Raw genomic sequence first — 13,329 nt, 5'->3', positions numbered from 1 at the left:
CATACATGTGATCTGCAGTTGTGAGGCAGTTTGGACATACTGTCAAATTCTCTAAAATGACGTTGGAGGAGGCTTATGGTAGAAATATGAACATTCAATTATCTTGCAACAGCTTTGGTGGACATTCCAGCAGTCAGCATGCCAATTGTATGCTCCCTCAAAATTTGAGACATCTGTGGCATTGTGTTGTGTGACAAAACTGCACATTTTAGTGTCCCCAGCACAAGGTGCACCTGTGTAACGATCATGCTGTTTAATCAGCTTCTTGATCTGCCACACCTGTCATGCCCTGGCCTTAGTATTCTGTGTTTTCTTTATTATGTTGGTTAGGCCAGTGTGTGACATGGGTAATTTATGTGTCTTGTTTTGTCTAGCGGTTTTGTAGTCTATGGGGTTGTGTTCAGTTGAGTGTTCTAGGTAAGTCTATGGTTGCCTGGAGTGGTTCTCAATCAGAGGCAGGTGTTTATCATTGTCTCTGATTGGGAACCATATTTAGGCAGCCATATTCTTTAGGTATGTGGTGGGTGATTGTTCCCGTCTCTGTGGTTTGCGCCAGCTAGGACTGGTCTTTCCATGTTTTCTTATTTTGGAAACCATGTGTTTGATGTATTTGATACCACTCCACTAACTCCGCTCCAGACAAGAACATGGGCCTGTCCTCCCCAATTATGGTGTCACCAACCTCCTGTGTTGCTTTTATATTTTTGTTCAGTAATAGATGAGCTGGTTAAGAAGCTAAGGTTGTTCTACAGAAACAGATTGTTCCTTTCTCTAAGCAGTGAGAAGCAGATTATTCAGTCAACCTTTTTATCTGTTCTTGATTATGGTGATATTAGTTATCAGATGCTGCTACTCTTAAACCTTTGGATGCCATCTACCATAGTGCCCTTCGTTTGGTTACAGATGACAGTTTTGATACTCATCACTGCATCCTGTATCAAAAGGTTAATGTGTGTGTGTGTGTGTGTGTGTATGTGTATATATTTATGTTGTGTATATACAGGGCACATTTGCAAAAGAGGCCTAGGTCTCAATATGTTTTCCTTCTTAAAATAAAGGTAATAAAATATAAAAGTTTGGGTTGGCATTGGGTCGAGTGCAGATTCACCAAACCCTGCAATGGTTTTGGTGTTTTATGTCACATTAAATCAAAATGTAATGATCAAAGATGGATAGATAAGAATTGTGTAACAATGGCACTGCATAGAGCAACAATATGCATTACATATTTTACCATTCCGATTTGTTTTTTTATCAGAGTAGATCGACTGAGTTGTTCGACTGAGTCATGAATCACTACATCTCTATCTATGACATTTATGTCTGCAACTGAGCGTGGCCCTTTGTCTCCTTCCCAGTTTATACACTTTATAGACCACTAGAGGGTACCACGACCAAAGAAATCTTCACCGACAGTATTGCTGCCTTCATCAGATCTCTTTTGACATAAAATACCAACAGGTTCATCAACAGCATGTAAAACATGGTTCTGTAATATGTCGATGTACACATTTCCTATTTTCACAAAACAAGCTTTATTGGGTTATAGATTCATAGCAACAAGCATTCACAAAGACTTGGTTGCACAACTCTGTGTGACCAAACAAACAAACATACGCTTTACGAATAATTACCACAAAGGATACGTTTTGAATTTGTAATACATTTTAACCACAAATTTGATCAATAGGATAATATTTATGGTCAGGGATATGTTTAAAAATGCTGATGTAGCTAACGTGGCTAATTTTCAAACATCTCCTTGGGAATTCCCCGCCAAACCATGTATGAATCTAAGCATGAATTCAAAATCATACCAGATCATAATGGAATATGAAATTGTTGCCAACACTCAGTAGCCCTCGAAGCAGTGTCAGAGTTAAGATCATCTTTAACACCCTGAGCTGTTATTTCTCAAGGCACCTCCAGACATGAGAGAGTTGCGGTTCTTGTTATAGTGCAGCAGTAGGCATTCCAGTAGTAACTCGGAACATTGACTTGCTCGTTCTGGTCTACCCACATGCTTTAGTTCTGTCGGTATTGTGGAGAGCTTTCTCTGCAGCCATTGTTTTGGTTGTAGTATTTTTTGATCTCACTCAAGGATCCTTTCTTATCCATTTGCTGTAGTGTTAGGTCAGGACGCATAAACTGAAAAATACAAATATTTACAAATTACCCACTCCACTACAAGCTTTGTGGTAGCAGTCCAATACAACCCATTAATATATTACTGGTATTCTAGGCTACTGGTATTTAGTCTGAAACTACAATGTACGAAATAGTACCTTCTATTGCTTATTGCATGAATACAATAGTACAATAGTACCTGCTCCACAGCTAATGTCCTATTCTACTGTAAATATTTAAACTACACTAATGTGATCATTCTGTAGTTGTGCCAGTCACATTAAATGGCGGCTGCACTGAATATATAGGACATTTTAAAAAAAGGTGATAATGAAATATGCAAACCTGTGGTTCATAATAAACTATGGACCCATCTCCGCCAGGAACCCCTTTGATATCCATTTCATAGACAAGAGTACAGAGGGATCCTCCTGCCACGGTCATACTGAGTAGCAAAGTAATAGTGGTTACCGTTTCTCTGACAAATGTATGCAGGAGAGGAAGCATATTAAGCAGATACATTGCGCATGTCACGACATCCGCCGAAGTCGGGTCCTCTCCTTGTTCTTGCGGCGCTCGCCATCGTCGATCCACTTTTCATTTTCCATTGGTTTTGATTTGTTTTTTCACACACCTGGTTTCTATTCCCTCACTCCGCTCGAGCGGAGAGCTACATTCAGACCGGACACTGGCGTATTTCTGAAGAAAGTATCTGTGCCCCTGTGGAGAAAAACATCACAGATGACTTCGCCGCCCGTACACACCCCAGACATCAAGGGCTTTATGGTCGGTTGATTAGTTGTATCCAGTGAGCTGGTGCTGGGCTGGAACAAAAGCCTGGACCACATGCAGGTTCCATATAAGGATGGAATATTAGCCAAAACATGTGTGGCTGTAGCTGTGATTGAGTCAGTGCGAAAGCTTTGTAACTAAGACCTAAAGGCTAGTGCTACTGTGAAAGGGCACTCTCTGTCCACATCCCTCATTGGTATGACAGTAATTTACCCTCACAAATATTACACGACCTAAATATTACGAGGTCATACATACTGTCTGTCTGGACTGTCAGGTTATGAGCCTTACATCATTAATTCAATGTACATGCTTATCACCTCAATGTATGTAAAGTCATTTCCAGCTGGAAAAGCTTACTACTTTTAAATATCTAAACATTTAATTAATAAATCACTCCTTCCCACCCCATCTCAATGCCAAAGGTGTCCTATCCAACACTGAAAAATGCTCAACTCGTTTCTTTATTCGATAACAAAACAAGAGGAAAATTAAATGACATCTATGAAAACTGGACACACCCACAGTCAATTGTTGTGATACCAAAATATTTGCTAAATGTGTAACATATTGTTTAAAACGTACCATGATATATATATATTTTTTTACAAAAACAATAAAATGCAAAGAAATACATTTTTTCAAGAGAATATCATTATGCTAAGAGGGGTTTGAAAGGTTGGCACTTTGTCACATTTGATGAATATCTGTGTGCACTGATATTACATACATGCAATTGTGTGTGCGTCTGTGTGTGTGTGTGTGTGTGTGTGTGTGTGTTTGTCATTTTCAATAGAAGCAGTGAAGAGGTCATTGGATCTCAACCAAAACAATGGAAATGCCATGGAAACGCATCGCATGGGGGAAAGATGTTGTGGGGGGAAAGATCCAGAATCTCAATGGCCACCAGCAAAATTAGCCTACATTTAGGCTATTGTTTATGTGTTTTTCACACCATGTTGAGGTAAAAATCGGAGAATAATGCTGGTATGGATGCCAACCCGAATACATGTTGATGTCATCATCACCAAGAAACTGCATTACAGTTAAAAAAACGACTACCACCATCGACTTCTCTATACTAGCTATGCTATCAGTCAATACAAATGGGAGATAGCCTTTAGCAGTCACTTCTACTAAACCTGAAAAGGGACTACTTCTAAATGTTATGCCGTGAAAACAGACAGGTATATCCATCAAACTTTAGTAAGCACATTATGGGCATGTTACAATACATAAAACATGACAATTTGACAAATATCGATTTTGTTAAATCAGATTGGTTGAATGTGCGTCCTTCTATCCCCCACGGTCTGCGTTCCATTGACTTCTTTACCGCATCTATTAGCGCTCAACACTTTAGTTTATCAGAGATGATCAGTCCTGGTGATCAGGGAGATGGAGAGAGATACAACCACAAGAACAGACAGGCTACTGCCAAGCCATTGAGTAGAGGAGCCTTTGGGGGTGATTGATGGAAGACTCGTACTTGTAGGAGATCTGGTGAGACAGACAAAGACAGACGTTCATTCTCCAAAGAATAAGGTAGACATTTTAAAAACACTTGACTTTTGTGTCGTCTACACCTGTTTGGTAGTCTAATGTTGACATATCTTTTCGCTTACATAACCTGGCCTCACCTGGGGAAGAGGTAACAGTCGCGGATGCTGTCAATGCTGTGGGTCCTTGAACTTGTCAAAACGATCTCTCTGTACTGGTCATCTTCATTTCTTACATTCTTTACCTCAGCCACCCTAAACACCTCTGCTGGGGATATCAGCTGATCAATGCTGTCTGAGAAGCAAGTGTACTCATCAATGTTGACTACAGTGCAGGAAATAATGTTGAAAAGGATCCCATTGTCTGAAGCAGATTCCTCCGCGTCGGAACGTTTAGCCTTGGTTGTGGTAAACCTCCCAAATCGCACTTCTGACCCTACTTGTGCCTCATACTCTTTGCTTGAACCACGAAACACAGTTTGGCAGTTCTCTGTCTTCAAAAGCCTCATGGCATCCATTAGAAGGAAGTGGAGGGATTTGAACCGGAAGTTGCCATTATAGACAGTGACATTCCCACCCTGAGTCTCCACTGCTTGGTTGAACATCTTTCTGAACACATTTCCCCCATGTCCATAAGCCATTAATGCATCCGTGTGTTGCTTGACGCCTCCCGGGATTAACTTTGTACACTGCTTTGCCCCCCAGACATCCCTATACTCTAAACTGCCTTTCAGTTCTTCTTCCAGCAGACCCCCTTCCACAACCTTCTTCAACATCTGCTCCCGACAGTGAGTGTACTGGTCATCCACGGCATTAGGAACCATGTCCATTACATTTGCCTGAGTCACCTGTAATAGTAAAGAGAATTGTTACCTTTTTTAATACAGGTAGAATCACAGTGTAACAATGTATAGCACTCAACATGTTATGACAATACAAGTTCAAATTCAAGCATTTTTCAAATGAAGTACATCAAGGCCAGTTTCCCAGACCCAGAGTGAGCCTAGTTCTTGACTAAAAATCATGCTCAATGGAGAATCCAGGAATAGGCTCACTCTGGATCTGGGAAACGGGCCCAGAAGTCTGTCCTTACAGTATAGCTGGTTCAAACAGTGGTGTAAAGTACTAAGTAAAAATACTTTAAAGTACTACTTAAGTCGTTTTTAGGGTATCTGTACTTTACTTTACTATTTACATTTGACAACTTTTACTTTTACTTCACTACATTCCTATAGAAAATATTGTACTTTTTACTGCATACATTGTCCCTGACAACCAAAAGTACATTTTGAATGCTTAGCAGGACAGGAAAACTGTGAAATTCACGCACTTATCAAGAGAACTAATGGTCATCCCTACTGCCTATGGTCAGGCAGACTCACTAAACACAAATGCATCTTTTGCAAATAATGTCTGAGTGTTGGAGTGTGCCCCTGGCTATACATACATTTTAAGAACAAGAAAATGGTACTGTCCGTTTTGCTTAATAAGGTATTTATTATTTATACGTTTACTGTTGATACTTAAGAATATTTTAGCAATTACATTTACTTTTGATACTTAAGTATATTTCAAACTAAATGCTTTTTCCTCAAGTAGTATTTTACTGGGTGACTTTCACTTTCTATTAAGGTACACTACCGTTCAAAAGTTTGGAGTCACTTAGAAATGTCCTTGTTTTTGAAAGAAAAGCAATTTTTTTGTCCATTAAAATAACATAAAATTCATCAGAAATACAGTGTAGACATTGTTAATGTTGTACATGACTATTGTAGCTGGAAACAGTACCTCCAGGCTCTGATCAGGCCCTACACCCAAACAAGGGCACTGCGTTCATCCACCTCTGGCCTGCTCGCCTCCCTACCACTGAGGAAGTACAGCTCCCGCTCAGCCCAGTCAAAACTGTTCGCTGCTCTGGCCCCCCAATGGTGGAACAAACTCCCTCACGACGCCAGGACAGCGGAGTCAATCACCACCTTCCGGAGACACCTGAAACCCCACCTCTTTAAGGAATAACTAGGATAGGATAAGTAATCCCTCTCACCCCCCCCTTTAAGATTTAGATGCACTATTGTAAAGTGACTGTTCCACTCGATGTCATAAGGTGAATGCACCAATTTGTAAGTCGCTCTGGATAAGAGCGTCTGCTAAATGACTTAAATGTAAATGGAAACGGCTGATTTGTTATGGAATATCTACATAGGGTACAGAGGCCCGTTATCAGCAACCATCACTCTTGTGTTCCAATGGCACGTTGTGTTTGCTAATCCAAGTTTATCATTTTAAAAGTGTAAGGGAATTCGTCTTCTGACGAAGAGGATTAGTAGGAAGGATCGGAGGACCAATGCGCAGCGTGGTAAGTGTTCATGATATTTATTATAACTCAGAACACTAAATAATAAAACAACAACGAGAATGAAATGAAACCGAAACACTTCTGTCTGGTGCAGTCACAAAACAGAAAACAATTACCCACGAAACACAGGTGGGAAAATGTTACCTAAGTATGATTCCCAATCAGAGACAATGAACGACACCTGCCTCTGATTGAGAACCATACCAGGCCAAACACAAAAACACAACATATAAAAAAGAACAGACAACCCACCCCAACTCACGCCCTGACCAAACTAAAACAAAGACATAACAAAGGAACTAAGGTCAGAACGTGACAAAAAGGCTATTTGATCATTAGAAAAACCTTTTGCAATTCTGTTAGCACAGCTGAAAACTGGTGTATGTTGATTAAAGAAGCAATAAAACTGGCCATCATAAGACTAGTTGAATCTGGAGCATCCGCATTTGTGGTTCAACTACAGGCTGAAAATGGCCAGAAACAAATAACTTTCTTCTGAAAATTGTCAGTCTATTATTGTTCTGCGAAATGAAGGCTATTCCATGCGAGAAATTGCCAAGAAACTGAAGATCTCATACAACGCTGTGTACTACGGTACTCCTTTCACAGAACAGTGCAAACCTGCTCTAACCAGAAGAGAAAGAGGAGTGGGAGGCCCTGGTGCACAACTGAGCAAGAGGACAAGTACATTAGTGTCTAGTTTGAAAAACAGACGCTTCACAAGTCCTCACCTGGCAGCATCATTAAATAGTACCCGCAAAACAACAGTCTCTAGGTCAACAGTGAAGAGGCGAAACCAGGATGCTGGACATCTAGGCAGAGTTGCAAAGAAAAAAACATATCTCAGACTGGCCAATAAAAAGAAAAGCTGGGCAAAAGAACAGAAACACTGGACAGAGGAAGATTTGGAAAAAAGAGTTATGGACAGACGATTCTAAGTTTGAGGTGTTCGGATCACGAAGAACATTCGTGAGACGCAGAAAAAATGAAAAGATGCCGGCGAAGTGCTTAACCTGTTAATCCTACCCCCTACTTTTTCGAACATTCTGTTAAAAATCGTGCAACATTTCAACGTCCGGCTACCCATGCCAGGAATATAGTATATGCATATGATTAGTATGTGTGGATAGAAAACACTCTGACGTTTCTAAAACTGGTTAAATCACGGCTGTGACTATAACAGAGCCTGTGTTTTATCGAAAAGCGGAAGAAAAACGGATCACTGAAAACTGGAAAAAGTCACAATGCGCCACTTGCATGTATTGTTGAATGGAAACCAAATTACCTGGAGCCGAGATTGCAATTCCTACAGCTTCCACACGATGTCACCAGTGCCTAGGCTTTGTTTCTTGGTCAAACGAACAAGAGACAGCCCATTTCTTCCGGTCTCCGACAGGATGTTTTGGAGTAGAAATTTCTGAACATGATTTGAAGACGTGGAGCTATTGAATATACATCGCCCCGTGATCAATTTGATAGATTATTAACGTTTACTAATACCTAAAGTTGCATTACAAAAGTATTTCGAAGTGTTTTGTGAAAGTTTATCGTCAACTTTTTTCATTTAAAAGAAATGACATTGCGTTATAAAACGCTGTTTTTTCCTTGATCACACAGTCTTCATAGATCGATATCTAGGCTATATATGGACCGATTTAATCGAAAAAGACCCAATAGTGATGTTTATGGGACATCTAGGAGTGCCAACAAAGAAGATCGTCAAAGGTAATGAATGTTTTATATTTTATTTCTGCAATTTGTGTAGCGCCGACTATGCTAATTATTTTGGGGTGTTGCATGCTATCAGATAATAGCTTCTCATGCTTTCGCCGAAAAGCATTTTAAAAATCTGACTTGTTGGCTGGATTCACAATGAGTGTAGCTTTAATTCAGTACCCTGCATGTGTGTTTTAATGAATGTTTGAGTTTTAACGAGTGCTATTAACATTTAGCGTAGAGCATTTGCATTTCCAGATGACAAGATGGGACGCATGCGTCCCGGGTCGACCCAAGAGGTTTTAACGCCATCTGTCAAGCATGGTGGAGGCAATGTGATGGTCTGGGGGCACTTTGGTGGTGGTAACATGGGATCTCAACCCTATTGAGTTGTTGTGGGAGCAGCTTGACCGTATGGGACGTAAGAAGTTCCCATCAAGCCAATCCAACTTGTGGGAGGTGCTTCAGGAAGCATGAGTTAATCTCTTCAGATGATCTCAACAAATTGACAAGTAGAATGCTGAAGGTCTGCAAGGCCAGAATTGCCTCAAATGGAGGATTCTTTGACGAAAGCAAAGTTTGAAGGACACAATTATTATTTTAATTACAAATCATTATTTATGACCTTGTCAACAACTTGACAATATTTCCTATTCATTTTGCAACTAACTTCATGCATGTTTTCATCGAAAACAAGGACTTTTCTAAGTGACCCCAAACTTTTGAACGGTAGGGTATCTATACTTTTACTCAAGTTTGACAATTGGATACTTTTTCCACATCTGGGTTCAATAATTTCAATCTTATGACCCCCAAAAAATGTGTTTAGTCAAAACTCTTACCCTGTGAGAGAGCGCAGCAACGAGGATCAATATGAATGTCTTCTCTCTCTGGCCCTGCATTTTCCCAGAAATGGCTGCCTTGTGTGTTCTGGTGACCAATGAATGAGGGATTGAGAGGAGATGGGACAGATCAGGGATGAGAAACAAAATGCAATTGAGAATAAATTACATTGTGAGGTTATAAATAGCAAACAAGAATCTTAAACTTACACAGACACAATTTTACTGTATGTTTTACAACATTTAGGGGTCTTTCATCACAAAATGTCCAGGCAATGTTTAACTACACAACTACTGCCCACACATGACTGTAAGTCGCTTTGGATAAAAGCGTCTGCTAAATGGCATATATTATTATTATTATTATTCTCACAGGTATTATTCTGAAAGTTGACGCAACTACTACATAGATATTTTCAGTGTGGTATGTTCCTAGACTCAAGTGTAAGTAGCCTACAGCTGTTTTAATTGAGTAAGTTCTACTATTAATGACTCAAACTATAGGCCTACAATTCACTGTTATAAAAGGCCCTGAAACCTAACAAACATAACATGAGACAATCAAAATAATACATGAATGATATTATTTGGACACATAGCTTCAGAGTCGTGTGGTGATCTAAATGTAATTAACAAACATACAGAGTCAGAGTTTGGAAGTTGGACAGATAAGCATTGTAACAATGGCACTGCATAGGGCTACAATATGCAATACACATTTTACTAATCAGTTTTGGTTTTTAGTAGAGTAGATGGAAATTAAATAGAATCGACTGAGTTGTTCGACTGAATCATGAATCGAGGCATCTCTATGACAGTCGGACAGTAATACCTTAACTGGGGAGGACAAGCTCATAGTAATGGCTGGAACGGAATGAATGGAATGCTATCGAACACATCAAATACATGGTTTTAATGCGTTTGATACCATTCCATTCACTGCATTCCAGCCATTATTATGAGCCGTCCTCCCCTCAGCAGCTTCCTGTGATGCTATAGCATTTCTGTCTGCAATGTTCCACATTTGCATACTGATCGTTCGGTATGTAGCCCTTTTATACTCCTGGGTATCACAAACTTGGTCCCCCCCACTAATGTAATAACAGTTGCCCCCCCCCCCCCCCATGTGACATTGTTGCATATCCGGATATTACATAACATTTCAAATTATTAATTTCATAAAAGTTAAATTCTTTAATGTAGTTTCTATGAAGTGCACGTGTGCCAAATAAAGAGACCAGTAGCCAACCAGAAGCCTTCAGGTGTGTAGCTTTTTTTATATTGGCCATTCAGAGTCGCAAAGAGGCTCAATGTCAAGGAAGTGTAGTGGGAGTTCACTGATGCAATGCAAGTTGGAAAAAAATACGGAAATAAAAGTTAACGAAATGAGAAGGATTAGGCTACAATGAATAGGCTGTTGTTTTATCTGAATTGGTTTGGGGAGAAAGCGCAGCATGTGGCCTCAATTACAGATGCCTTCAGAATGGTTAACTTTTCCACATTTCACTGATCTTTGTGGCATTTTTCGGTTTGATAATTTGTTTCAAGTGTATGTGGCGGTTCTGGCTTGTTTTTGGCACCCTGGGAGAACCCGCCCTTCAGCGGCCGAACTCGGGGGCGCCCCCTTGATGTCGCTCTGGGTGGCTGCCCATGTCGCCCGTACCTCTATGTTTAAAGTAACACACATACATTAATTATTTATTTCGGTTGCCTATCCTGCCTGACGTGAAGTTTATTCTATTGAAAGTATTTGACTCTGATGTGTGCCAAAGAAAGTATTAGACTCTAGCCACAAAATTAAGGAAATTAGAAGGGTGTGGAGAATTTTCGGCATAACGGCAAGGAGTCGTATACAAGTTAATACTATAGCGAATTGGTTGGGTTACTAATGTTATCTTATCTGATGTTAACTATCTGACTTTATTAGCAAGCTAATTTTCACACCATACACTCAATTATTTATCAGATAAGTTTGCTAATGTTGCCCAACATTTCTCTGGCTGGCTAACGGGTCCAGCTAGCAAGATTACTTACCAGTGCTAATACTTGTTCACCACACTTTCTCCCTCACCTCAAAATTTCCAAAAGCCAGTAGTTTTTCGGTTACAGCTCATGAAGTACACTTCATCACCTTCTCACCCCGGTCTCCGTGGTCAGGCTTTTCACCTAAAGTCACCTCTTCCTTATCGTTCAGGGGACGCGCTGCTGTAACTGACAAGCTGACTTTCCAGAGACGCGCTGATGCTGTAACTAGTATGTTGGTTGTCTCCTCTTTCTTCAGGAATGTGCTGCGCTGCATTCTGCTGTTAATGTAACGATTGGCTGAGCCTTCGTCAGTCGTGATCCAAACCCACCCCCAAACCGTTCTCATCGGATCTACACGAATCACGTATGTCACCAATTTTGGTTTAAAAACGGCGAATTTCGCCGAAAGGTGACTAGTTTGCATCTCTGACAAAGACCACGGAGGTTTTCCAATGTCTTGCAAAGAAGGGCATCTATTAGTAGATAGGTAAAACAAAAAAAAGATGCAGACAATGAATATCGGTTTGAGCATTGTGAAGTTATTGATTACACGTTGGATGGTGTATCCATTCAACCAGTCACTACAAAGGTACAGGCGTCCTTCCAAACTCAGTTGCCGTAAAAGGAAGGAAACCACTCAGGGATTTCAGCATGAGGCCAATTGTGACCTTAAAACAGTTATATAGTTTAATGGATGTGATAGGAGGAAACTGAGGATGGATCAACAACATTTTAGTTACTCCACAATACGAACCTAAATGACAGTGAAAAGAAAGAAGCCTGTACCGAATAAAACATCTTCCAAAACATGGATCCTGTTTTCAACGAAGCACTAAAGTTATACTGCAAAAAAATGTGGCAAAGCAATTACATTTTTGTCCTGAACACAAAGTGTTATGTTTGGGGAACATCCAATACAAATGACTAAGTACCACTCTCCATATTTTAATGTTATGGGTATGCTGGTAATCATTAAGGGAGCTTTTCAGGATAAAAAATAAACAGAATGGAGCTAAGCAAAGGCAAAATACTAGAGGAAAACCTGGGTCTGCTTTCCACCAGACACTGGGAGATGAATTCACCTTTCAGCAGGACAATAAGCTAAAACATAAGGCCAAATCTACACTTGAGTTGCGTACCAAGAAGACAGTGAATTTTCCTGAGTGGGCGAGTTACAGTTTTGACTTAAATCTACTTGAAAATCTATGGCAAGACCTTAAAAGGTTGTCTAGCAATGATCAACAACCAATTTGACAGAGCTTGAAGAATTTTGAAAATAATAATGGACAAATGTTGCACAACCCAGGTGTGGAAAGCTCTTAGAGACTTATCCAGAAATACTCACAGCTGTAATCGCTGCCAAAGGTGATTCTACAAAGTATTGACTCAGGGGTGTGAATTCTTATGTAAATGAAACATATCTGTATTTCATTTTCAATAAATGTGCAATAAAATTCTAAAAACATGTTTTCACTTTGTCATTATGGGGTATTGTGTGTAGATGGGTGAGAGAAAACAAATATTTAATACATTTTGAATTCAGGCTGTAAAACAACAAAAGGTGGAATAAGTCAATAGGTATGAATACTTTCTGAAGGTATTGTATCCTAGCCAGAATCCGACTGGACGTCATTCCTTGGAAAAATCCAGGATAGCTTCATAAAAAATACCTAATGCCAACAGTTTTATCTGAGTGCACAAATGAGTATGCCTACCTACCAAAGAGCGTCTGCTAAATGACTTAAATGTAAATGTAAATGTCCAGCACTACTACCACCCTTGTTAAAGCCACACACTCCTGGCTGATAGTTACTTGCTGATATGTCCAAAGTCTTTGACTGAGTAGATCACGCAAAGCTCCTGCAACATCTGTCTGACACTGAACTCTGTCCAAGGTTACTAGGCTGGCTCCACAGCTACACCACAGGAAGAATGCAGGGGGTGATGACAAATGGCACTTTTAGCACTTGGT

General features: G+C 40.0%; 1 protein-coding gene and 1 long non-coding RNA gene across 3 annotated transcripts; both read right to left on the bottom strand.

Moving 5' to 3' along the window:
- Positions 1 to 1,515: 1,515 nt before the first annotated feature.
- LOC124012036 lies at positions 1,516 to 2,867 on the bottom strand. The gene is made up of 2 exons (XR_006834643.1): positions 2,473 to 2,867; positions 1,516 to 2,148 (listed from the first exon to the last, which is right to left on the bottom strand). It is a non-coding gene; the product is annotated as an uncharacterized LOC124012036 (long non-coding RNA).
- Positions 2,868 to 4,109: 1,242 nt separating this feature from the next.
- On the bottom strand, positions 4,110 to 11,596 carry LOC124012781 (T-cell ecto-ADP-ribosyltransferase 2-like). 2 transcript variants are annotated; one of them, XM_046326738.1, is made up of 4 exons: positions 11,367 to 11,596; positions 9,333 to 9,420; positions 4,560 to 5,266; positions 4,110 to 4,419 (listed from the first exon to the last, which is right to left on the bottom strand). In XM_046326738.1, the coding sequence occupies exons 2-4, from the start codon at positions 9,390 to 9,392 to the stop codon at positions 4,287 to 4,289; spliced, it is 900 nt and encodes a 299-aa protein (XP_046182694.1). In that variant the 5' UTR covers positions 9,393 to 9,420; positions 11,367 to 11,596; the 3' UTR covers positions 4,110 to 4,286. The 2 variants fall into 2 exon arrangements, with proteins under 2 accessions (XP_046182694.1, XP_046182695.1); XM_046326739.1 differs by having other exon boundaries at positions 11,404 to 11,596.
- Positions 11,597 to 13,329: the final 1,733 nt, after the last annotated feature.

This window comes from Oncorhynchus gorbuscha, linkage group LG24 (genome assembly GCF_021184085.1).
Source record: "Oncorhynchus gorbuscha isolate QuinsamMale2020 ecotype Even-year linkage group LG24, OgorEven_v1.0, whole genome shotgun sequence".
Lineage (NCBI taxonomy): Eukaryota > Metazoa > Chordata > Actinopteri > Salmoniformes > Salmonidae > Oncorhynchus > Oncorhynchus gorbuscha.
Note: the sequence above shows the minus strand (reverse complement) of the source record. Positions and strands in the feature narration are given on the sequence as shown.

Coding starts and splice junctions, on each gene's coding strand:
- LOC124012781 (XM_046326738.1), bottom strand. CDS start 9,392: ATGCAGGGCCAGAGAGAGAAGACATTCATATTGATCCTCGTTGCTGCG. Junction 5,267..9,332: donor TTGCTGCGCTCTCTCACAGG/GTAAGAGTTTTG, acceptor TTACTATTACAG/GTGACTCAGGCAAATGTAAT. Junction 4,420..4,559: donor GACTGTTACCTCTTCCCCAG/GTGAGGCCAGGT, acceptor CTGTCTCACCAG/ATCTCCTACAAGTACGAGTC.